This window comes from Callorhinus ursinus, unplaced genomic scaffold (genome assembly GCF_003265705.2).
Source record: "Callorhinus ursinus isolate GAN/ISIS: 27379988/994484 unplaced genomic scaffold, GSC_fseal_2.0 scaffold3, whole genome shotgun sequence".
Lineage (NCBI taxonomy): Eukaryota > Metazoa > Chordata > Mammalia > Carnivora > Otariidae > Callorhinus > Callorhinus ursinus.
In genome coordinates, this window is record NW_027397065.1 from 52,867,301 (window position 1) to 52,894,348 (window position 27,048).

At 37.8% G+C, this 27,048-nt stretch overlaps 1 protein-coding gene across 5 annotated transcripts in view; it reads right to left on the reverse strand.

Annotated features, from left to right (window-relative positions):
- The window catches only part of FBXO38 (F-box protein 38), a 54,655-nt gene that overhangs the window by 20,544 nt on the left and 7,063 nt on the right, over window positions 1–27,048 (reverse strand). For all 5 annotated transcript variants that reach the window (XM_025867283.2, XM_025867282.2, XM_025867281.2 and 2 more), the window contains exons 2-12: window positions 25,300–25,490; window positions 21,082–21,215; window positions 18,136–18,299; window positions 17,767–17,932; window positions 14,957–15,094; window positions 13,283–13,420; window positions 10,723–10,816; window positions 9,619–9,749; window positions 6,134–6,304; window positions 4,335–4,477; window positions 3,275–3,485 (exon numbers count right to left, since the gene is read on the reverse strand). In XM_025867283.2, the coding sequence (XP_025723068.1) occupies window positions 3,275–3,485; window positions 4,335–4,477; window positions 6,134–6,304; window positions 9,619–9,749; window positions 10,723–10,816; window positions 13,283–13,420; window positions 14,957–15,094; window positions 17,767–17,932; window positions 18,136–18,299; window positions 21,082–21,215; window positions 25,300–25,427 (1,618 nt within the window). In that variant the 5' untranslated portion in view covers window positions 25,428–25,490. The remainder of the gene's footprint in view (window positions 1–3,274; window positions 3,486–4,334; window positions 4,478–6,133; window positions 6,305–9,618; window positions 9,750–10,722; window positions 10,817–13,282; window positions 13,421–14,956; window positions 15,095–17,766; window positions 17,933–18,135; window positions 18,300–21,081; window positions 21,216–25,299; window positions 25,491–27,048) is intronic.

Consider the following 27,048-nt stretch of genomic DNA (forward strand, 5'->3'; position numbering starts at 1 on the left):
GTCCCAGATCAGCAGCATTAGAATCACTTGGGAACTTGTTAGAAATGAAAATTATGTCGCCCCACGCAGAGGTACTAACTCAGACCCTCTGAGGGCTAAACCCAGCAACCTGTGTTTTGACAAGTCTTCCAGGTAATTCTGATGCACTCAAGTTTGAGAACCACTGCCAAAAATAAAAGCTGCAGAGCAATTTCACTTAGGCTAATTTAGATTAACGGGGGGGGGGGCAGAGGGCAGTGGTGAGGGGAGGGAGAGGGGCAAATCATTTTTAAGAGTAGTAAGTACTTGGGATTGATGTGTTAAGATAGAAACTCAGTAAAATGACATAGAGGCAAAACTATGTTTTGTGGTTATAATTAATTCAAAAGTAATTATATTAAAATAATTTGGCAAAATGCTTTAGCAATTAGAGAAGTATGATTTTGACACATGGTAATTTTATGTCAGGCAAATGTGAATTGTTAGAAAATATGAACATCTATTCCTCTGTTTTAGAGTGCTGTAAAATGCAGGTAATGAACTTAAATTTTCAATTAACATAACTAGCCCAAAATAAAGCATTCTAAGTCTTAAGAATTTTGGAAGTGCAAATCTTAAGAATGATAATATCTTTAACAAACCATAATATTCTGATAAATCAATACTCTGTAAAGCAGTAAAATCATATTTTTGAAATCAAGTATTACCTTAATAATAATGTTCGCTGAAAAACACCCATGATTTATTATAGCAGTTTATACACAGACCCACTTAACTTGCATGAATAAAATTTTATTTTTAAAATTATACAATGCCCTTCTTTTAAACTCTGCTACTTTATGCACGCTGTTAAATGTAACAGGGCAAGAAACAGTGGGGGCCTCTGCTTCATTTTGGGGGTGTCCCAAGACCAAGTAGAGGCCCATGCACAAAAAGTTTTAAAATTCTAAATTAACAACCTATCAATACCACTTTCAAGTATTTTTAAATTATCAAGATCACACCTAAAGAGTAGAAGCATCCATGTTAGTCATTTCAACAAACACCAGGTCCCACTGATCCCTTTTAGTTTGAATCTCTGTACCACTATTTAAGAAAACTTTTTCTGCTTCTCTTTTGTATTTGAATTCTTTCCATCCCTGGTTTTGATAAAAAGTCACACAGCCTTTCTCCAGCTCCTTATTTTTTATTTAGAAGAACTGACCTGATATGTAATGTAATAACAAATACAAATAAATACACTGCCAACTCAGGGAGATCTGTGGAACCAATGTTTTATGGCAATCTGCAGTCCCCTACAAGTGCTGCCATCATCTTTGGTGTTCTGAGCCTTCCTCTGGTTGAAGCTGTTTAATTCTTCAATCTTGGCAGATATGCAGTTCCTTTGCTTCTCAGCCTTTAACAGCATTTAAAGATAATGTACTTGACAATACTATATCTCAAAATGTGGTCTGTATGCAAGTCTCTCATCTCCTGAAACCTTAGTTTCAAATGTTAGTAGATTTAAGTTCCACCGTTCTCTCTTATAAATCAAATATAGTGTTCTGGCACACATTTTGGTTTCTGCTGCACCAATATGTGATTTCATAATGGAAGGCATTCTCCATTCTGTACTGAGAAGCCTATGGCCATGTAACTTCCAGTGGAGACTATAGTCTGTCCAGTGCATCCACTCCAACCACAACTGGGTTCCTAGGATTTGGGTAGCTCTGCACTGAAGCTGCTTTAACAGTTTCCCATGGATGGTCTGTGTCGTCTGAAATCCAGGTCCTCATGGCACCAGGGACAAATATGATGGCACTCAGGGAGAATAAGGTGGAGAGACAATACCTGACCTCATTCTCCCTCCTTCAGTCCTAGCACCTGTTAGCTCTGCACTTCTGTTTTTGTATTTTGGGGGGAAGATGTCAGGGGAGAGAGATAACCGTAAGTTTGAAATGCCTAAAAGTACTCGTGTGGAAATAAAAAGTATGAAGTTGTATATAACCATATTTATTTCAAAAGTCGGAAGACAGAAGGTAGAAAACAAAGGTTTGGAATTCATTATCATATAGTTGGCACTGAAACCATGGAACTGTAGGAGCTTTTGTAGAGAAAACGTATAGAGAGAAACAAGGAGGTCAAGGACCAAAGTAGAATAGAGGAGGTGCTGTAAGTAAAGGGAACCAAGTGGGCATGTCCAGTGAGACCCAAAGAAACCAGGAAAACAGTCTCGGAGACGCCAAGAGAAGAATTATCTCAGGAAGGTAGAAGCAGACAACAATGACAAATGCTGCTCAGATGTCAAACATGACCAAAGTGGAGAAATGACTACTAGTGTTCTCAGGAGAGTCACTGGTGACTTTGCTAAGAGCCAAAATGGAGAGTTCTATAGAAAACGTGAGGTGAAGACAATGCCGAGAGATGATTCTTAGGTCAGGCCCTACATACTCAGAGCAATCCTAAAGGAAAGGATGCTCTATACACAGTTTGCTTTCATGATGAAAGCAGGTACATCATGTTAGGGCACCCCATTTCTCAGTAATCACTGTGTCCAAGCGAACTGAGTGAAGGGGCAATGAAAACAAGATAGCTTGAAGGATTCCTTTTCCAGTTCTTGAGGGCCAACTGGGAAACTGGAAAACTTGGTACGAAAACAATTTCCCTTCATCCTCACTCCCTGACAGAGGGGCATATGAAGCCCAAGAGTACACGGGCTGGATACAGCAGGTGTTCAGTCAATACTGAAGAATGCATGGGTAATTACATAAGTGAAATCCAACAGGTCTTTATTGGCTTATGTACTTAATTTGGTGGGTGTTTGTGAAGACTTAATGATGACAAGTATATGAAAGGTGCCCAACAGTGTCTAGCACAGGACTGCTCTTCATTTTTTTCAGTTCTAGGAACATCCAAAAACAGCCCCCCCAATGAAGTTCTATCTACCGATCTATTGGTCAGGGAGATATAAAGAGATGTTCCTTCGCCCAAATCCTGAAAGTTAAATCTCAGGTAGGCCAGGCCTAAGGCCCACTGTACCCTAATTCTCATGGCATCCATGAGTCCTTCCCATGCTGTACGCATCCTTACAGAGTCCAGGGACAAGAGGCATCACAAAGATAGCTCCGAAACAAGCCAGCAGATAGGCACATTTCATCCCCACCCCCCCATTTGCCTTGTCAACCAGGTCCCCCATGTGTAAAGTTTTTCAGTAAAAAAACTGAAATAAGGGGAGAAGGAAACAGAACAAGGTCAGAGAAAAACAATCCAAAGTAAAAATCACTTCTTTGTGGAGCTCACAAAAGATCTGGGTTACCGTCGGCTGCAAACTGCTGCTCTCCTGGCTGCAGGTCTTGCCGGAAGTCATTCTCCTCATCCGAGTCATCTGGGTGATGGTGATTGTTGTCATGGATGTTGGCATTATTCTGGGCATTGTTATCATTGTCATTGTTGGAGTTCTGGTTGCTAACAAGGGCCGAGGAAACCCCAATTCCAGTACCTGCACTCAGACCGACTCGAGCACAGCCCTAAAGTGAGATGAAAACACATGCGTATTCACTCAGGTTAGTTAACAGAACACTTCATTTTTCATATTCCTCCATTTCATCTTGACCTAAGAATATTTACACAGCACTACTTTCACATATGCATCAAGCACCTTATTAGAGCCTCATAAGACTTCAAGGAAAACGCAGCGCTATCGGTCTGGATTTACAGATGATGAAATGCAGTAGAAAGAGGTCTGTGTAAGAGACCAGTAGGTGCTACAGCTGGGACTTGAAACCCAATAATCTGACCTCCAATCCTGAGCCTTCCCCACTATAATGTACTGCTTGCACAGTGGGAATGTAACCATTAAGAACCGAGGAGAGGGAGGGTAAATAGCTGAAGCATTAAGTTTTTATTACAGTGAAAGTGAAAAGTTTTATTAGTTAAGCAGTTTTGAAATAACATTTCATACAACTAGACAATCTCAAGGTTTTCCAGGACTTTTAACTGCAAAGAGAGAACAGCAAAGTAAAACATTTCCAAAATAAACCCCTAATCCATATTTATATCTGAGGTTCCTAATTAGAGATTTAATCTCGCAACTAATTACTCTGAGTAATAAATTTTGACCTAGCTCAAATTTCCACCTTTGCTCTTACCTTACCTTCAGCTTATAGAACTGACAGAGACTGCTTTCCACTTACTTTTACCTTTCCCTTTTCTGGAGACCCCTTACCAAAGCAAGAGGCCGTGTAAATTATAACCTTTGAGTAAAAAGTCCAATTATAACAATGTAAGGGCATATTATTAGGAAAAAAAAGTCACTTAGGTTTTGTTTTCTTCCTTGAGTATTAAAACAAACAATAATTCCCTCAAATGTGACTTACTTTGGGTGGTTCACGAAACATCTGGTCCAGTGAAATAAACTCGAGGCTGGGCAACAATTCAATAAACTGTCCAAAGGAGTCCAGCTTCAAAGCATGGCACCGCACTAAGTTGATATCCACCAATCGCGTCCATCTTGAGTGGTCTGTTGGGAGAAATGACATGGCCAGAGAGTATGACTAACACTTTCTCCATTACCGATGAATTTTGCTATAGGTCACAAAGATTTTCAAAACCTTTCCTTTAAATAACTTTGATTTTATCTCATGATCTCAAAAACTTGGTGACTAAATTATGATGTCTTCTTACCTAATTTCATTGTGAAAATGACATGGCTTGGGAATTATTAACTTGAAACCAAGTCAGCCTTGATCTAAATGTGATCCATTTAACAACCTACATGCCTATTCAACAATAGGACACTAGGTTAAAGAAATGTTGGTGCATTCTTTTAATAGAACATTACACAGCTGTTAAAAAGAATGAAGGAGAATTGAGTATACTTGCTATGGAGAGCTCTCCCAAATACTCCTAGTGTAAAAACCAAGCTACAGGAGAGGGTATACCTAATAAGGTCCTCTGTATATAAATCATTTTTAAATGCTATGCATGTATAGGTTGCAATATGCACAAAATAATCTGTCCAGAGAATATACAACAAACCATTGATGGTGGTTACCTTTGAGAAGAGGAGACTTTTCATTTTGTACCTTTCTGTACTGTTTGGTATTGTTTATCAAGTGCATGTATTACTTTTAGTTTTTAAGTGTTAACAGGAGTTCTGAGTGATGGGATTATAGGCCATTTTTTGTTTTCTTCTTTATACACTTCTGTATTTAAGAAAACAAACAAACCAAAAATCCAATAAATGTTATTTTTTAAAAGTGATCTATGCCTGCTACAACCTAAAGTTTGTATTTCCCAGTTAACTTCTTGGTGCAGCTGGGCTAGGGACAGAATTTCACTTCTGGGAGGGGAGACATGGCCATTCTAATGAGTAATCTCAACAGATGGCCCAGAGCCTGAAAAGAGGCTGGAGACGGGCTCTGTAAGGAGCTACAGTAGCCTTATGAGGCAACTCAGACAGGAGAGGAGGCTGTTCAGCAGGTGTCAGTGAGGGGGCTTGGTTTGGTTAAAGAGGATGTCAAATGAAAATTCTCTAGCTCTGAATTTATTTAAAGGTTTGTGAATTTAGGTATTTAAGAAGGGCCTTAAAAGAAACAAACAGTACCACTCTCTCGGGAGGAAAATGAACTCCCCCATATAAGGAAACATACCAAGTACAAAAGTCACACTTCTACACACAAGGGATCAGGTAGGGAGGGGAGAGTGGAAATAACCTAAGATTTTAAGGCAAATGAAAATTTTACCACAAGTTAATGCTAAATATGTCACCTAATTAAAGTTTTGTTTTTTTTTTTTAAATACATACCCACTTTGTCCTTTCAGATGATGTGCGCCATGTGAAGGTAATTCAGAGAAAACAAATATAATATCCCAGGCAACAATTCCTAACCTTAATTTTATGCGCCTGGCTCAAAGAAATATATAAAAAAAATCAGGGCAGTTGAATCCGTAACCTAGACAGTGCCAATTTCTAGGCAGAGAATTTCAGGAGTTCAAAGAGGCACTGGATAGAATATTTCCAACTAGGTTATCAAAGGTTCCCAGCACTTGTATGAACATTCATATAAAATATCTACATTTTACATTAGGAATACAATTCATATCACACACAGAAAACAAAAATATATATTCTTTTGATAGCAGGCAGACATAGTCATAGTTAAGCCTACAGTACCTGAGATCCAATTGTATGGGTTATGGAGATGGGGGCAATTATAAATTGCCAGATATTTGATACAGGAAAAAACTTCATTGACTGCCTTCATCCCTATATCGGTGATGATACCAGGATTTTCTACCACATCAGCCAAACCATACTTTACCAGATCTGCATTCGCCATTCTGCCTAGAAAGAGAAATCAATTCAAAAAAAAAAAAAAGACTCTTAAATGTCATGGAATGTTGCCGATTCCTTATCTTAACATCCAGTATATCACTCTCTATGATTGTTCTGTGTCATCGATCCATCATCAGGTTTTCAAGTTTGAATACAATTTTAGGTTAGGTATTCGGTGTAAATACCACTTATTTGCAAAATAAAAACTTATATTAATATTAAAAGTCAAGGGATAGCTAACAGAAACAAATTATTTTCAATTGTTTAGAAAAGGAAAAAAGAAAGCAAAAATTCTTAAAGCAAAACTGGAAGGATATATTGTATTGGTTCACACTTACGGTGAAGTTTTAGCTTTAGCTTAGAAAAATAAGATCTTAAATATGTAACTCTCTTTCACAGTATCAGGATCATGTCTTTGGAGTCAGGTGTGGCCATGTGTAGAAAAGAGTAAACTGGGAATTCAGGGTCATTCTTAAAACCCACGGTACTGGTTAGTAAAGATGTGCCATCCCCAGAAAATGGGACTTCTAACTCAAATAAGTCCCATTAAATTAGCCCTCCCTCTGTCGATGCCCTTTAGTGCGCCCCATCTTGCAGACACGCACAGGGTGGGTATCGGTAGGAGACAACCCTCCGTTCTAGTCTGTGGCACTGGAAATCACACCTCATTCCTTGCCTCCTGTCCTCATTTTTCCCAGCTTCCTGCCTTTACTCTCCAGGATGGGCCACTTGACTACAAGCAATCTGAAGGAAAAGAGACTGCACCTAGTTAGTTAACAGTCACATTTTCAATGACCAACAGAGTGCTGGGGAGACAGGAACTCAATAAACGTCTCTCACAGTCCTCACTACCACCTGCACCAAGTACAAAGAAAATGCTGTTGCTCTGGTGAAGATGCCCCACACATTACAGGGATTTACACCTCCAGCTCGAAGCATGTTTAAAACAGCTATTTACTCCAAACTCTTCCTATTTTATCCTCCACATAGTTCAGTCTCTCTCTTATAGTCCTTGTTTTTTGTATTTACTGGCATTTCTTGCAGATTTTACCTTAATCCAACCCATCCTTTACAATTCGCCTGAGCAATTTTCTTTAGCCTGCTGTAAAGACATTTTTCTTATCCTTTGGACTTGAAACTTTTCTAATGATTGGGTAAATCTTGAACTGACCCTGTTCCCTGTCTGCATAAATGTTATAACCTGACATAACAAATCCATCATCGTACATTCATCCCTTTGAGATCATCACCTTCTTCCAGCTCTTGGAGTCTCCTGATTGTCACACTCCCTCAAGAACTGTGATGACATCACCCAGAACTCATCTTTCGTTTGCAGGTCTCAATTCTATCTCTCTCCCTCTCTCCAAAGCCCCAGCACTAAAGACAACACTGCTCTGGTTTTTAATAAGTTTTACATCCCTATCGCCTTTGAATAAAACTCTGCTATCATAAACCTATGAAAGCAAAAAACTCTTAGTGTTCATCTTTGGAACACTTTTCTTCTACTCGTAACACACAGCTTCTGCTTTTCAGCACATCCATTTCCCCAATCTGGCACTGTCATTTTTACCATAAATGTATGGGGCACAAAGGTAATGTTTCCATTGATATTTTGCCAAGTCTTTGTAACAAAACAGTGATAGAAGTTTTACTAGAGGTGATGCCACCCCCACCCTCCTGGAGAGGTGCTTCAAGATCTAAATTACTGAGAAGAATGAGATTAAGTGACAAAGTATGAGCAGTGACCACGCCTTCCTCCCTGGACGCTCTGTCAGAAGCACCTAGCACCTACAGTGATACAGACAATCCTGGGTTGCCTTTGGAGGATCAGAGGCAAATACATATATGGAGAAATGGATGAACTGCAGCAAATATGAAAACAAGAATTGATTATGAAAAGGTCAAGACAAAGAGATTTCAATGTGAAAGACACTATGAAACATGCTGAAAAGCACAGGTAGCAGTAGTCAAAAGGTAAAGTGTTTCTACTGAATGTGTGTTTCAGGAAAAGAGACACTGTAGGGAAACAGCTGGTTATAAAGATAACTCTCAAAAGACAATCTTTCAGTGGGCCTAAATGTGGCCATCTTGAAAATACAAAATTTGTCAAGTTTTGAGCTTTGGGGAAGACGAAAAAATAAAATTATGGAAGGAACACCAATTACCAAGCTAAAAATTTTGCTGGGTTACAAATAAGCTACTGTAGAAACAACACAGAGAATGTAAGCAACACCTCATTCAAAACCAGAAAAGCCTGGTATCAGATACATTAATTTTGTATGAAATGACTATACTAGTTTAGCATTTTAAAGCTATGTTGGTGAAAAGCCCATCTTTTTCAAAGTTATACAGATTAAAAATAATTCCCATTAAATTGGCAAGAAGATAATAATTTGATTTCTTAATCCTTCGCATGTAATAACGAGCACTGCAACAAAGAAAAAGTAAACAAAACAATATTCAGACGTCTATTAAAAATGAAAAAAAGGACAACAGTCACGTTTGACCTAGACTGTCCTGATCAGAGGAATTAAGCCTTATGTTCTTCTACAGTGCAAACTAGATTCTAAGAAAAAATGCCATCTGGTATGACAGTGAGTTTAAGAAAGACCTGTTAGAAATTACACGGGGAAGAAACAATTCTTGCAAAAATAAAAACATGCTGACGGTGGAAGTGCTCTTGCATGTCTGATTAATGTCGTATGTGGGACAAAAGCTTGAATAATGAACTGACATGCATTCAAACCCAAAGGAATGAGTTCCCAATTGTAAATACATTCCAGAAAATGCTGTCAACAAGCCTTCCAACTGCAATCATCATCAAATGAATACTGACCATTACGTGCTCACACTATCTGGGAAATCCAGAACCCCCAGCGGGCTTATTATGGAAATGAAGAGCATGGACAGGGAATGGGACCTCATCTGAGAGGACCATCAAAAGCTTCAAGAAGTGTGGCAGATCAAATTCAACAAATGGAACCAAGGATGACATTCTGTGAAAAAAATGAAGCAGAATGGGAAAGAAACTTGGGCAGTAAAATGGAGACAATATCAAATGTAGGTAAGGATTTTTTTTTTTTGTATACTGTTAATCATTATATTTTCTTTAATATGCTAAGTCAGAGGCAATATGGGGAAAAAAAAAAATCAATGACACTTCAAGATTAAATTAAAAGTTCCTTTTTCATGAAGGCAGAGCCCCTAAGATTTTAAGCTGTATTATTTTCAAGAAAATATGGCACATCTCAATTCAAGTTTCAGTTTGTCAAATAAGTTCCCTACAGCAATTCTAGGGAATAAAATGGTTGATTAAGTCTTACTCTGCAGCAAAAACTCATCTACATATCCCAGATGAAGTGTTTCAAACTGGGGGAACTCCAGCTCTGCCATCTTTAGGGCAGAAAAGACGCCATCTTTGGTTAGGGAAGGCTGGATCCGAACTTCATGTAACCTATGAGAAAAAAAGATAAATATCAGAGTAAAATAAAAACCATCAGCATCAAAGGTTCTTCCTAGCATAAGGCTCTGAAAGAAGTTCACAGTACCGAAATGTCACATGCAAACAACTTTCCTCTCCTCTACTAAAAAACATTAGAGATGTTTCCTTTAAAGGAGCATTTTGCGAAGTGTGGGCACAAGTTACATTAACAATGAGTTACACAGTAAGAACTGTATATCCTTTCTAGTGCTTGCTTAAACCTGATTAAGTCAAAGTCAAAATCTGCATCTGGTGCTGATTATTCAACATCTTTTTTTATGCTAACTGTTAAAAGTGCCATTTTAACAAAGATTATAGCTCTATATTGGGTAACAACACCTACTTACTTAAACTTAGAAACAGTTTTATTTATATTCTTAATATTCTTTTGATGGAAAGAGTTTTGTTTTTAAGTTGAAAAAAATGGTTAACTCAATTTAAATACAATATAAAAGGAGAGGCAGACTTCTGATCTGTAGGAAACAGTAAATGTGGCATAAACTGATATAAAGATATGCTAAAAATATAAAGGTGTTAAAGGTCAGGATTCTTAAAAAGCTGACTTAAAATACTGATTTCTGAATAGCAAATACTGTCACTAACTAAAATAATTCCAAAAATCAGAGAAGGTTCAAAGAATGGTTCCCAAGAGAGTTGCAGACACCTGTGCATCAGCGCTGATTTTTGTTGGACTTGAGAATGTTGACTGCTTTTCTCTGATGAGACCACACCCCTGCAGAGCTTGCTGGGTCTGGAGGGCAGCTCAGCTGGTCATCAGTTATAAGACTACCACTACTAAGTGATGCCCTAATACTATTTAAACAACTCCTTTATATTTTACATCTGGATGAGGCATAATCAAACTTCATACAGACATTCCCCCAATTTTTGTAAAACAGGAAAAACAGAACTCTAAGACAAAAGACAACACGAAGAGGAAACATACCTACGAGCAGCAGTGATAATGAGGTAACCAAGATCTACTTCAAGAGCATTTTTGCACGCTCCCAAAACAATTGTGTGCAAATTTCTAAAACCACCTAGTTAAGGGAGAAAAGGAACAAAAACAGTTAAGTATTTCCTTTGACTACAGCATGTTCAGTATTTATATGCATTTTAGATGACAATTATCTGGTTAAAAGTCAATCTAAGTTTGTTTTTTCATTCAAATTAGTATCTCAAGATGAATTATGACTACTAGTCATTTCCTAAAAAGAGATGAAAATGGATACTGTCATTCTAAAGAGGCATTCTGATCATGTCGGAAAATTACTCCAAATTATTGAGGCTTTTAAGAAAGGATTTTCAGAAAGCTAGACATTCATAAGGGAACTGCAAAGAAGGGATCCTGACATTTTCTAGCCAAAGTTTGAACCTCCAATATATCATATGGAACAAGACCACCACTCCTTTAACTTCAACTGTTTTTTTATGTTTTTGGAATTTGCTCTGTAAATACAGAGCAAAAACAGTACGTGAATTATTAACGTATACAGCTCAGTGAATTTTCACAAGATTGACTTTAAACTTTTATGAATAGAATCACACAGTATGTACTTTTGTGTCTGGCTTCTTTTGCTAAAAATCTTGTTTAGGAGATTCATCCAGATTGTTGCATATAGTGGTAGTTTATTCATTTTCATTGCTGTGTAATATTCCTTTGCACAAATATGTCACATTTGAATCATCCATGCTGTTGCTGATAGGCATTTGGGTTGTTTCCATTTGGAGGCTATTATGAACAGTGCTGCTATGAACAATTTGGGGCATCGTCTCCTGGTGAAGAGATGTATGCATTTCTGTTGGGTTTAAAGCCAGGAAGGCGACTGTTGATATGCATATAGTCAACTTTAGTAGACACTACCAAACAATATTTTGTTGCTCTACATCCTGGCCAACACTATTGTCTATTGTCAACTTTAGTAGATACTACCAAACAGTATTTTGCTGCTCTACATCCTGGCCAACACTATTGTCTCTTTCCTATTAGCCATGTTTAGGCATAGACATTTTAGTGCTTGTGTATCACACTCTGGTTTTATTTTGTATTCCCCTAGTGATTAATGATGTTTATCATTTTTTCATGTTTATGGGCCATTAGTTACCACCTTTTGTGAAGTCTTTTCTGTTCAGGTTTCTATTCAGGTTGTATCCCTATTTTTCCTATCAGGTTGTCTGCCTTTTTCTCATTAATTTTAGAAGTACTTTATATACTCTAGATACAAGTCCTTCATCTGATACCTGTATTGCAAATAGATTCTCCCACTCTGAAGCTTGGCCTTTCACTCTTAATCATACCTTTTGATGAATGGAAAAAATGTTTTAATATAGTACAGTTTATCAATTTTTTTCTTTATGGTAATTGCTTTTTGGTATCCTGTTTGATAAATCTTTGCCTACCCAAGGTCAAAAAGACATTCTCCTTTTTTTTATGAACGTTTTGTTTTTCACATTCGGATCTATGATTCATCTATCTGGAATTAACAACTTTTGTGTGAGGCATACTGACTCCTTAAGTAAAATATAAGGCAGAGTCATTCTTAAACACTTTATTAGGGTAGAAAAGTTTGTTTTTCTTTCAGGATATTTATACAAATTCTTAAGCTTTTGGCATCTCTCTCCAGGTCTTCTCTCTAATGAATGGTTCCACTGGGGTCTTCTTATCCCTTCTCTGACTTTTTCCTGTTTGCTGCAGCCATGCAATAAAAATAATGCTGATCTTGAGGAAACTTACTCCATCCCCTTCATACAATGTAATAAAGTATACTTCCACCAGACTTGACTGAAAAAATGCCTAAAAATGTAGTGCTTACTCATATTTTAATAGTATTAATAACACCAATTTTTACCAATAGTCCTTAATGATATTCCATTTATATTTTGAATATACAAAGTTAGATTTTTGTTCTCAACTGTTAATTATCTACTTTGCTAAATTGTAATGAGGAGATGTTTAACATGGAGCACGTTCTGTTATATATCATTATTTAAAATATAACTAAAGGACCTAGAGAGTAAAATATATTTTCCTTTTAAAAGCCATCATCTGAGATGGATCTAATATCCAAGTGATAAGCATGAAAGCACCTGATATACCTTAAAGTACTAGACAAATGTTAGACGTTATCATTACTAATGCCTGAGTTCTTTTGTAGGCCTAAGATGTCCAAGTCAAAAAACATCTCTTTTTAGCAACAGACTACTAGAAATCCCTGTTAATATTTCTCAGAAAAATTCCAAATATAATAGCTGTACGATTAAGTAATAAGGATTAACAAGCCAGAAAACATGCTTTATCACTCTATTTTGAGGTTTAGCATTGCATAAAAAGAAAATGAATATTAGTCCATGCTCATAGTTACTTATTCTCCATCGAATGCACCAGACAGAAAGGGCAATTACTAACAAGCATTTTCTTTTAAAAAGACTCACAAGAGAAGCTAAATAAAAGCATAATAATCTTTTAAACTGATTTAAGTATTCAGTAACTAAAGAAAAACGAATACCTGATCTCCAACTGTCTTCAACTACGTGTTGGATAAGACCTCCAAGGAAAGGAACTCGAACCATTTCCAAATGTTCCAAGTTTCGGGCAGAGGCTAAGCCTGTTACTAAAGGGACATACTTCAAGGAGTTTGTGGGCCCTAGGGGGAGAAAATACTTCAGTGGAACAATGTAAATTGACTTAAAGATGAATTTTCAAACCAGCAGCTGAAATAACTTATAAATTCTATGTGTGAAACTGACAGCCAAGTAGTTAACTCTCTATAATTTATACTTATTAGAAATGAAAGTATTAGCTTGTTAACCATGTATTTATTCAGCATAAGGATTTTTCAGTAACACTGGAGAAATACTTAGTATTTTTCATAAATCCCCCAAAGTTTCAACAGTTTTGAGCTCAAAATAACTAAGGGGAGAAAGCCAAGGGGAAGATGGGATCCTTCACTCAAGTAAATAGCTGGTCATAAATACCCCTGTCTGTGACCAGTGTTATATGAGGTATTATGGAAGATCACAAGACATAGTCCTATCACAGAGCTTACAAATGACATGGAAATAAAACTAACTGAATAATTTTTTTTAAAGATTTTATTTATTTGAGAGAGAGAGAATGAGAGATAGAGAGCACAAGAGGGAAGAGGGTCAGAGGGAGAAGCAGACTCCCCGCCGAGCAGGGAGCTCGATGTGGGACTCGATCCCGGGACTCCAGGATCATGACCCGAGCCGAAGGCAGTTGCTTAACCAACTGAGCCACCCAGGTGCCCTAACTGAATAATTCTAAGAATACAAAGGCGTGACATATCAACTATAAAAACAAGATCTGTTGTACTACATAAAAAAGAAAAGAGTAAAAGAGAAGAGGAAGGAAGGATGTATATAGCTCAGGACATGGGAACAATACACAGTGTAAAGATAGACACTGAGGTGAAGGCTGGGGTAGGGTTGCAGAGGGGACACTGAATAGGCAAGCCTGACAATAAAAGAAGGTACATCTTGGTAAAGAATCAGAAATAAAAATATCAAGAGGGGCCCCAGCTTTTAAGAACTTTAAAGCAGAATAGTTCCCACTTGACAATCTAAGGCAACAGAGACACTGAAGGTTTCTGAACAGAAAAGCAGTACCATAAAAGCAGTGCTTTCTGCTTTACGAGATTATGTCATGCTATGTAATCAGACAGAGATCTATTATAACAATCCTACAGAAAGTAAAAAGTGAGGGGTGCCTGGGTGACTCAGTTGGTTAAGCATCTGCCTTCGGCTCAGGTCATGATCTCAGGGTCCTGGGATCGATTCCCGCAACGGGTTCCTTGCTCAGTGGGGAGCCTGCTTCTCCCTCTCCTGCACCCCTGCCTGTGCTCTCTCTCTCTCACAAATAAATAAATAAAATCTTTAAAAAAATTTTTAAAAAGAAAAAAAAGAAAGAAATTAAGTGCCTGTAAAAAATATGTAGACACACTGTGATGCTCCCCCTCTCCCTCTGCCAAGGGTAAAACACAAATCACGTGTCTACTGACTTTAAAACAAAAAGAGCATTTATTTTCACAAGGTGAACAAATTACCAAACATAAATAGTAATAACGTAATGTAATTCAATTTACAAATGTAGCTATGGAGTTTGCTTTAGGATGTTTTTAGAATAGCATATGTATAATTCCACCATAACTATGTGCCATTACCTGCACAGTTCCTCATGACGAAAGTTCGTAAACTGATGCAAAGAAAGTCTTTGAACGGCTGTGGTTTAGTGAGTCTTACCCACTTCATATAAAGGTGCCTTAGCATCGGGATACAAGGAATTTCAGGAACATTCACCCCTAAAAACATATACCAAAAAACAAAAATCACAAAAACACTCTGTATTCTGCATAAAAGTGCAACAGTCTACTTTTCAAGTTGACAATTTATCCTTCATGGATATTTTCACCACAACAAAATGCCTAATTAAAGTCCATCAAGTTTGGCTTAGTTAAAACACGCTTGTAACGAACAATTTAAGCAAACCATGAACACTCTGTTATTTCTTTAGAAAAGGCATATGGAGATGGGATTTTAAAAGTATTCCCACTTTTTATACACATGAATCTTTCTCATAACTCTACAACTCTTCCAGGATACATACATACACCCAGTAGACGTAAAATGAAAACAGGTTACTGAAAACAAAATTATGTGGAAGGAATACACAAAAGTACTATTTGACTATCAATGTCCACTGTCCCACCAGTGAAAAAACTAAAACACAGGCAGGCTCGTTGGCTTCAAGTATCATAGTATCCAGAGACAGAGATTAAAGCTGTTTCTACAAATGAATGGACCTTAAGGATTTGTAAATGTGTGGGAGAAACCAGTCGGTATGACTCTGAGAAAGTGAGAAACCCATAGTCATTTATTTTAATATTTCAAATTGATAATTTTACCCTTCAGATCCATAAATGACTTAACACTAGGAATCATACCTGCAGAGGACCCTGTCTGGGAGAAAGGGGATGGAAAGTGGAAGGAAAAGCCGGGAGACACAGAAGAAGATAGGTAACTTGTAAGTTCTGAAGGGAAGAAAGCAGATCAAAGACCTTGTCCAACAGTTAAAAACCAGAGCCTCACGAAAAGCTGAGGAAGTGACACAATCTCTGAGAGAAATCCTAAGGACCCAGTGTGATGGCATTTAATACACAGCAGCTGGCAAAACCAGTTTAATACCAACTTCACTGGTAGAAGCCCTGCTAGCAAAGGCAACTAGAGAAAGCAAGACTAGTAGAATGACTGGTTTTTTAGAAGCTAAATTCTGCAGGATGCTCCTCCTATAAGGATTACTCCTTAACCTGCCCCGTCCCAAAAAGCAGGTACCTTTAGACTTGAACTACGCATATACCCTGTATGGCAGCAGAGGGCAAGTAAAATTGAGGATGAGACCAGAGGAAGAAAGGCAGAGGCAATGAGGTATAGACTAAGACTCAAGATGCAGAACTCACAAATGTACACTTGGTATCTACCATGATGGTGGTAATTCTGATTAGCAAACTCAGAGTAGCAAGAGTGAGAGAGAGATCCACCAGACAACACAGCTCTATCCTATGCCCAATCCACATTTTGCCTCAAATCCATTCTATAAACAAAGGACACAATTACTGTCTTCCCAGCACATGCACTAATTTACTATACACACTTATAACACCATCACAGTGTTAAACTATTGAATTAATCAAAAGAATGCATGCATTTCAACCAAATTTACCTACTTATATCTGCAATGAACAATGACAGGAATCACAGGAAATACAAAGATATATAAACACTCTGACCTTACAGAGCTTACAATATAAACTTCAGATATTACAGTATCTTATCTAAATAAAAATCCAGTCTCAAACTAGATATCCAAAGGCCTAATCACAATCATTTCTTGATCATGTAAATAAAAGAGGGTTAGAGTGCATTCCTCTTCTGCCATAATTGTGCACCTAAACCCTAGTTAAGACCCACTCCTTACCATTCCTGCTGCACTCCCTGTACCACCTGACCCAGTTTCAGAAATTTCTAGTTCTTAAGACCATCACCAATACCGAGAATAATGCTTAGAATAGAGCAGATACTCAACAGGTGTATTTTAAATAAAATATTTAAGAAATAAATACTATAAGTCAGACTACAGTAACAGAAGTCCTCCTGAAACCCCTTCAATAATGTTAAGCCAGAGGTGGCAAATTAAATTTGAGAAAATATATACCCTTATTATTTACTTAGATAGAAATTATTGGGACTTAGACTATTTGGATGGAGAATGTACACTGTCATCACTGCAAATAAGGTGCCTCTGGAAAAACAGCACCCCATTTCCTATTTCTCAGAGAAAAAGAAAAGTAGCAGATTTTTCTCATTGGCTCCGAGTTGAACAAAGGGGAATGTTCTGGTTGGAGAAGACAGAAGTAAACTAAGAGCTATTTGGCTTTTTTATTCCTCAATGTTCTAGAGATAAGCTGTGTAATAAAGTTGCCACTACTGCATGTGGCTGTTTGATAAATGAGTATGAGATAAAAATTCAGTTCCTCTGTTTCACTCGCCCCGGAGGGAACCATATGGGAGAGTACAAACCCATGACATTTCCATCACCACAGAAAGTTGCATTGGAGAACTCTCCTCTGAAGGGTCGAACTAGGACCAAAAGGGCAGAGAACAAGGGCAGGATTCTGGCTCACTGAAACAAAACAAAACAAAACAAAAAAACCACAACCTACAACTTTCAGAACTACTCAAAGGGTCTTCAAAAAGGGAACAGACTGGTTGTGAAGCAGTACTTCTCTAACCCTCCAGCCCCCATCTAGGACTCCTTAATGGGAAATCTATATTTGTATACACATCTCACAAGCATTTCTTTGGCCATCATCAATCAACAAAGCTATTTTTAAAATTCTCATTATTCCTTTTGAGTGAATATTTAGTTATACGACATTTCGAGGAGACACAGGTGACCCAAGAAACATGTACTTACCAACTAAATGTAAAGTCTGAATTTTGGCTCCTATAGGAATTTTCAGTTTATTTTCAGGAGGAATTGGAAATGCTCCATTACGATTACGAAATTTCCCCAAAATATGAACATGAGGCATATATGTCCAAATAGATTCTACCAATTCCAAATGAGAAGTTTCCACACCCTAGAAAATAATGCCAAGCAAGCATAAGAAAATGCTATTTACTTAGCATACAAAGCTTCTATTTCTGTATCATAAGATGCTAAATACACAATGGAACTTAAAAGTTTGTTACGGATGAAACTGCATGTGAGTGAACACATTCTTTCATTCTTTGATTTATTATTTCATCAGTTGATATCAAATGTTCAACCAGGTACACTCACCACTAAATTTGGGCATGCCTGCAAAGCTTCCAGAACGCCTGGAATGCTAAAAGCCTCATGGCCCCGTACCCTTCGCCTCTCAAGGTATCTAGGATGAAGGCCGTAAAGCTGTTCAACATCTGGCATCTTCTTCAATAATGTTAGAAAACTGGAATCTGTGAAGCCTGAGAAATTCAGAAGCATTTAGAGGCAAGTTCACCTTTGTGTTCATGAACATTTATTAGGCACTTGTTATTTCTGTCAAAAGTTACCAACAACAAAAGGTTTCCTTTTTAAAGTTTCATAAGACTAACATTATGGCTGAACAAACAGTTAAACAGAAAAAATATTTCTTTAGTAATAAAGGAAATGTTTCAGAAACCCCACTTATCCTGAATTAATATTTTACAGAGCTGAGGCTTTTAACTTATGATTGTCTTTTGTTGCTGCTGCTTTTAAGGCACAGAAATCTTCGACTAGGGACAACACATTTAACCTGGATAACTTGCACCTATTACTGGATTGGTGTGTGAGGAGGGACCACCTACTTGATCAGCACCCCCCCCCCCCCCCCCCCGCCCCCGCAAGATGCTCTCTGGTCCAGAGAACCTCTAAGGCTCTGCAGAGCACACAACTAAAAAAAGGAGGAAGATACGATCCTCACCTTCAGGAAGCTCACAGTTCTAACCCAAATCCCATCTCAAACTAGGTTCTCTTGGTCTATCTATTTCCTAATAACTACTCTATCCTGTGTTTAACTACCACTCCCTGGACATTTCAGAGAGTTCATTCTTCTGAAAAAGACAGATCAAGTAAGCTAAGAGAACATAAGTGAACCAAACTGAAAGGATGCTGAGCTGACAGAAAGCTATTTATCTGGGAGGCCGACTGTGTTCCATCCACCACATGGGAACAGAGAGGCAGGTTACTTTCACAGCAGGGGTTTTGATGAGGTAAGGAGGGAGACAAGTTTCATTAGGTTGAAACTTTATTTAATCTGCGGTGTTTTGTCTTTAATGGAGGCTGTCAGAAATCCAACTGCCTGCTCACTAACGACAAGTAAAAATATTAACTCTCAAGAATGTAAATGGAGCCCCAAATCACTAAGTCTCACATACTAAAGTTTTCAGAAGTTGTTCTATTTGAACAGGGCTGGCCCAGATGACTGTGGTAACTTTAGAATCACAAAACTGAAAAGTAAGAAGAGACCTCAAAGATTACTTGGTCCGATTATACTAATAGTTCTTATTATCATCGTATAGAATAACCTTCACTAACTGAGCCACTCAATGTGTAAACAATTCTACGTTTTTTCATCTGTTCTCCCAACCCAGTGAAAAAGGTAATCACCCCACTTACGAATGTAAAAATGAACCTGAAAGAATTTAAAAGCTACTGTGTGAAAGAGTCAGAGTTCAAAACCAAGTCTGACCACTGCCAATGTCCATCCTCTTTTGTCATACACTCTCATCAAAAAATGGATATAGTTCCACCTTGTTTATTGAGATTGTGTGAGAACCCAAAGAAATCACACATGTAAACCATAAAGTACTACATAAAAACCTTAGTTATCCTTATTATATAGAGAATCAGGGCCTAAACTCCAGGTTTAAACTATTGCCAGAGGGGCATTAGTAAGCAGGGTTAATGAGATCTTATTCTAGGCTACAGACTGCTTGCTTCAACCCTCTTTTATTGCAGGGATGGGAAGCCCTGGGCTCACAGGTATTTATCACAGTTTGAAAGAAATCAGCAATGCGCAGACAGATTCTTCTCTAATTTGATAAGGGGCAGAGATGTTAAGGCTAAGGCTACATCACATGGGAGCTCTGCTATCCTGCCTCTTTACACAGTGCATTAATCCCACTGCTGGAATTCCTGCTGGTCTAACCTCTGTTAAAGCATATCTAATCTAAGGATTGATAGTCATTTTCACATTTCCCTCATTTTTTTCCCCCTTTCCTGCCATAAATAATCACTCTCTGGAATAAAAGAAGTCCTTTTCCCTTAGGACAGTTTCTTTGAAGTATTTGAGGACAACTGTGGTTTGCCTCCCACCAAGCTAAGTTCTAGCCTCAGGTCTTTGCAATGTTCTTCACAAAAAGGTATATATACTGATAACTGGCCAATTGAAGAGTTACTAGTTGACTGATGACCTTTCGAAAGGATACAGCACCCCAAACTGTAGAATATTCCAGTACCGCAGTCTATCCTGTTCCACTTCACTTCTGTCAAGGCTCCCCCATCCCACCCTCATCACACTTTCAAAATATCAGGATCTGGATAATGCTGATAAAATGTCGTTAAACAAGACATTCAAAATTGCTACACAACATAACTAAAAGTCACTAGTTAATGGATTGGTGTTAACTGAAAAGAAGCCTTGATTGGCCCTTCATTTTAATTCTTCCCTTTCAGGTGTGCTCTGCTTAACTAAATGCATCAACTTTCTTTTCTCTACATGAGGTCCATTTGTGTGGTTAGGCTACTAAGTCTGAATTCTTCACCCAGAAGACCAATGCCTTATTTAAGAATCTCTAAGACCTTGTATAGGCCTTCCAAAAGTGCTAAAGAAATGAAATCTCCAGAAGTGCAATTTCTGTGGCCTGCTAGAGCAGCTTTACACAAATTGATTAATATCTGTTTAACTAGAGGCTGCTGTCAAGGGGTACAGGGAAGCTATGAAAACCTGCGTCATGGAACAAAGGACACTTTGTCTAATATAAGAGACATACATTGAGTTCTCCGATGGTACATTTGTGGAACAGGCTGATGTAGTTCCTTAAGGAAATAAACCTGTAAAGCCTCCAGCAAAACATTTTTCAACCCAAATGAACCTAAGTAATTTAGATAAAATTCACCTACAAGGTGACTTAGATTGCCTATCTTAAGACAAGTAACATTTGATGGGAATATTATGAGGTTCCGGTAGGATTCCGGGGTACCTTACAGGCTAGATCCACTTACCACTTGGCATGTATTCCCACCACCGCCCTGCACAGAGATCCACAACCCTCACCACTCTCAGATATAGGGTCACTGCTTCTTTTAGCTTCCTGGAGAGACATTCCATACACATGATATCCTGCAGAGGGAGGTACCTTTGTGAGAGAAAGAAACTCATATTTATCAAGTGGGTACTTCCTCTCATCATCAGGTTACTTTTTGTCCTTCTTCCATTCTCCTACCCCTTGAATGAAATAAGACCTTAGGAATATTCACAGGGTTTTAAGATTAACATGCACATAAAGCTTTTCACTAAAAACAGATGAGTCAGCAAATACTCAAGCATCCAAATAAAGTACTGAGCTCCCTCCATAGGGTGTTTGCTAAAACCTGCCTTTCTTCTTTTAAATTTTTACCTGCAAAGAAAATCTCAAGAAGAAAAAAGATCTCAGTGAATTTCAAGGCCTGATGATAACGGAACATGAGAAAGAGAGAACTGATCAGTTTAAACATGGCCAATATAATCTTATAGCTTTTACAGAAATCATTTCCTGTAGTAGCGAAAAAATTCCTCTCTGCTCCCTCAACACACCCAGAAACTCTATTTTCTCCATGTATACTAAAGTTTATAGTATACAATTTTTTTCCTAGATCTTTTTACCTTTTAGATCACACACAAGTACTGCTTAAGCACTGAGAACACCTCGTCTCAAAATTTCCTCTTTTACAACTCCGTTATCTCTTCCTTCCTGAAACTTTTCAACTAACCTGTACTTTTGTTGTTTCCGATAAAAGCAGTATCTGTTTTGAAAGATCAGAAAATCTCATCTCTGTCTCTCTTCCTGAACACTCCTCCATACACAACTACATTAAAAAAAAAAAAAAAGGTAAAAACTACCCTTTACTGAGGTTGTATTGTATCACAGACACTGTAATGTAGTCACTATTTCACAACCTGACGAAGTAGGCTGTACTTTATTTGCCCTCCCCCAATCCTTTTTCTTTCTTTCTCTGCTAGGCTGTGTTCCCTACCCTTCCAGCGATCGGTTGATTTTGGTCAACACATACCATGGGCAAAGGCTTTCTGCTATTCCTAGTCTCCTAGCCAAATTCTTTAGCTTGGCTCCGTTAACCCTACCTAAGCCTCTCTAAATAGTCCCTTCATTAAATGATCTTCAAATTCCAGCCAAGTGTATATGTACCTTGTTTCCTGCTAGAACGCTCACTGATATAGCAGGTACTATTTTACAAGTGGCGAAATTGGCTCAAAAAAGTTAACCTGCAAAAAGTCAACAGCTAGGAAAGAGGAAGGAAGAGCAAGGATGTCAACATAGTTGGGTCTGACTCTAATTCCTAAAAATTAAGCTAATTCTAAAAGAAAAGTCCAAGTATGCCCGCTGGGCATTTCTCTGCTCCATTTTTTTTCTACCTCTGGACACGCTCTTCCCCTTCAAACTATTTAAAGAGAATAAAATAAAATGTAATTTTCTACCAAAAAAAAGCATTATTGCTTAAAGTCCCATAACTCAGATATAAATAGGATAATTTCCAGAAATTATACGACTACACATTTTATAAACAATGAAAAATAGTGAACTTGCTTTCTGAATCAACTTATACACTAAAGTATTTTTTCCTCAAATTACTGATTGTTATCCAAAGTATATGCCTGAGTAAATATTATACTCCCTTTAATTACAAATAGATCAGTAATCGCATGAAGATGATCTTACATCGTATTTGCCCTCAGAAAAAGAAATGTATTTTTTCTTCAAAGATACAGAATCGAAGAGTTGGAGGCATTTCAAATAATTTTTAAAAAGATGTGACACTAGATTCCACTCCTTCCACTTGAATATTGTTTGAACTACAAAATGTTATCGTATCCACTCTCAATTTAAGATACGGTTCAATTTGTTTACAATATGCCCTCCCATTATTCAACAAATACCTAACACACATCCCTAGAAACAATTTTACCTATGCTTTCTTCCAGGATTTTAACAGCTTTATTGTTTAATTCATTGATGCATTCAGAACTTGGTATCAGATATGACAGATAAGAATATGCTTTTATTACTCTCTCCAAATGATTCCTGGGTTATGACATCATCACTGAATAATCCACTCAGCTTTTCCTCACTGATGTGAATACCAAGTTTATCATAAACCAGATCTCGACATATATTTAAGTCCCCATATGGAGCCTACATACGCAAACTGTCTGTTTTACCCAACTGTCTGCTTAATTTCTCCGGTACCAAATCTTCAATGGTTGTATATTTTGGAATATATTTGAACACGTGGTAGGGTTAGACTCTTTTTCTGAAAAAACTTTCTGAAAAATGTTCAGACATTCTTCTGCCAAATGAACTTCAGTACCATTTTGTTTTGTTAAAAAAATTCTGTTGTTGGGGCGCCTGGGTGGCTCAGTCGTTAAGCATCTGCCTTCGGCTCAGGTCATGATCCCAGGGTCCTGGGATCAAGCCCCGCATCAGGCTCCCTGATTCGCGGGAAGCCTGCTTCTCCTTCTCCCGCTCCCCCTGCTTGTGTTTCCTCTCTCGCTATGTCTGTCAAATAAATAAATAAAATCTTAAAAAAAAAAATTGTTATTTTGGGTTTCCTATTCCCAGACAGAACTGAACTGTGACAAAACTACGCTGTGTCACACAACAAACTGTAGAAGATAAAGACTAATCCAAGTTTATGTTAGAAGAGAAAAATAAAGTGCCCATGGTTCCCTAAAGCAGCTTTGCTGTCTATTTTAAAATTTCTTGGGACGCCTGGGCGGCTCAGTCGGTTAAGCGTCTGCCTTCAGCTCAGGTCATGATCTCAGGGTCCTACATTGGGCTCCCTGCTCAGCGGGGAGTCTGCTTCTCCCTCTCCCTCTGCCCCTCCCCCTGCTTGTGCTCTCTCTCTCTCAAATAAATAAAATATTTAAAAATAAAATAACATTTATCTGCAAATATTCAGTAATTTTTAAAAATTCAAAACACTTGGGGTGCCTGGGTGGCTCAGTCGTTAAGCGTCTGCCTTCGGCTCAGGTCATGATCCCAGGGTCCTGGGATCAAGCTCCACATCGGGCTCCCTGCCAGGGAGCCTGCTTCTCTCTCTCCCATTCCCTCTGCTTGTGTTCCCTCTCTTGCTGTGTCTCTCTCTGTCAAATAAATAAATAAAATCTTTAAAAAAAAAATTCAAAACACTTCTAAGAACTTCATAAATGGAAATTTCCCCTAGGTAAATAAAATAGTGGAAAATCCAAATGCTTGGAAAAGTTCATTGAAACTGTGTAAGAGAAAAACTGGGAACAATCTAGATGTCAGACTACAAGGGAAAAGTTAATTATTGTGTCATAGTCTAGTGACTAAAATGCTCATTATGAAGACCATGGAGCAATATGAAAAAAGGCGGAATGGGATCAGAACCACTAACGCTCAACAGGCCTTTATGCTATCCAGTGTATTGAGTGCTTTAAAAGCATTATCCCACTGAATCCTTATAATAACATCTTTATCGATCCCTGGTCCAAGGCAAGTAAGTGAAAAGACTCATGATTCAAACTCAGGTCTCCAACTCCAGAGACAAAGTGTGTTAGGGTTGTTTATTTGAATGGATAATGACTGAAAGAAGAAAGCAGGGGAAACTGGAAGTGACAGGTTTTTGTTGTTTTTTGTTTTGATTTCTTTGACTGTTTATAATGTAGTGTGGACAAAAATATAATTTAAAAAAGGATTTTGAAAAAAGCTTTACCACAAATCAACTTTAATGTGTGCACTGCATAAAGTAATGATGGATATCATTTCACAAAACTATGATTTCAATCACTTACATATATGTACATATGAAGAAAATGTTTCTCACTGTGGGTTGTAGTCAAAGTCAGAAACACTGCCTTATATTGTACACACATGGTACCGTAATAAGAAAAGTCAACAAATCGGTTGCTAAGGATTCTGAGAAGCCTGAAATGTTAACGTAGTCTAGAGAATGGATATCCAGTAGAACTTATTGCAACGAAAGTGGTATTCCCTATCTTCACTGTCTGAGCTGTCCTACACAGTAGCCGCAAGACATATAGGCTAATGTAACTGAGGAACTGGACTGATTTTTAATTTCATTTCATTTCAATTTAAATGCCATAAGGTAGCTAGTAACTACCACACCAGAAAGCGCAGCCCTAGAATTTGGTTCTACTTAATACGTTCTAGGAGGGTAAAAGTCAACCAAACAAAATCTTACCTAAAAATATGGCAAAGCACTTCATGTGAAAGTTGATTCATATAGTCCTTTGTTTCATCAGATATTGTTTCCTCAGCTATTTCATTATTCATGAGACATGTTTTAACACTTTTCTTTCGTGGACCCATTGCTGTGTTATCTCCAGTATCAAAGAGCAAATCTTCCCTCTTGATAACTTGAATTCAAAGCACCTGAAAGCAAGCAGAGACTACAGTAGACTATAGCACACTAACTCCAGACTCAGAAATTATCCCTAGAAAACCCAGTTTGGTAAAACAATGTTTATTTTAAAAGAGAAAGAAGGGTACAAACCACATTCAAATTAATAAAAACATTACACAAAATGCACAGAACATCTTTTTCTGAAGAGCAGTAGAGAATATAAAAATGCATTATTTAGAATGAGCAAAAAAAAATAAATAAAAATAAATAAAATCCAAGGAATCAGGAGTTCTGGATTCTATTTTGTACTGTTGCTTCCTAACTAATTCACTCAATTTTCCCAAGCATAAATTTCTTTACCTGTAAGGTAAGATAGTTAAACTAGGTTAACAAAACCCTTTCCAGTTCTGGGATCTCCTTAATTCTAGGACAGCCCCTCACCAAGAAGGTAGAAGGGAAATGTTGGGTTCTAGTCCTGATCTGCCAAACTACTTTTATGAACTTGAATCACCTTTTAATTCTTTATTTTCCCACCTATAAAGTGAGGAGATTAGACTCTACCAGTGGGTCCCAGGCCCCTTTATAAATCTGGTAAGAACTACAGACCTTCTCCTCAAAAACTAAACACTACTTATGTACAATTTCAGATGGAGAATAAAATCACCCCTTTCCCTCTCCTGTAAACATTAAAGAGCAAAGGTTAATTCTCTTTTGTGGCAAATGTATGTTTTGTCTGTGTTTTAAATAAGCTTTGGTGACAGAGGAAGAGAGGAGAGGAGGGAAAAAAAGGAAGGGATGGAGGGCAGATGGAGAATTAAAGTCAGATGAACAAGCACCCAGAGGGCTTTGTTTTATTTTATTGGTCAGGTTAAGAGGGAACCATGTAGAAACAATGTCCTTTAAATAGCATTATCAACTATCACTGGTAAAATTCTTAAAAAATGATTTGGACTCAAACTCTGAGACCTCTAGATCACAGCTTAATCTACATCATGCTGAGTGCAGTTCCAAACCAGTGCATCTCCAGAATAGTATCTGCTCCATTTCACGTACCACCTTTTCCTTTTTCTTAATTATAATCCTTTACTATTAAAACTTTCTAAAGCGGACTACATGCTTCTATTTTCCTATAAGGTGGACTCAATAAAAGCTTAACCTTTTCTTGATGACCTCAGGTTATCAATATGAATATCCATTATATTCTGTGATACCTCTCCTCAGAACTACGGAAGTCTGTGGAGTCCCTGGAGATTCTTTGCTTTACAAGTAAATGGGAGCAAACTACATGGCTAAGTGAATCCTCAGATTTCCTGTGCCTGTGTGTGTTCTGGTCTCTTCCCTCACTGACAGGTCACTTGTTGTAACTTCTCACAGGTGGGAGCATGCTCGCTTCTCCCCGCATTCCACACACGCGCATGTGCACAGACACATCCCTACACCTACCTCTAAGCCCCCCTCTAATTTGCTGCCTCTTCAGCTATGGCCTAGGAAACCAAAGAAATACCTTTACACAATTGTGTGCTGATTAGTATCATCAGACACCTAGCAGTACAGACCTAAGTAATTCTGCAAAGAGTAGGTGCATGA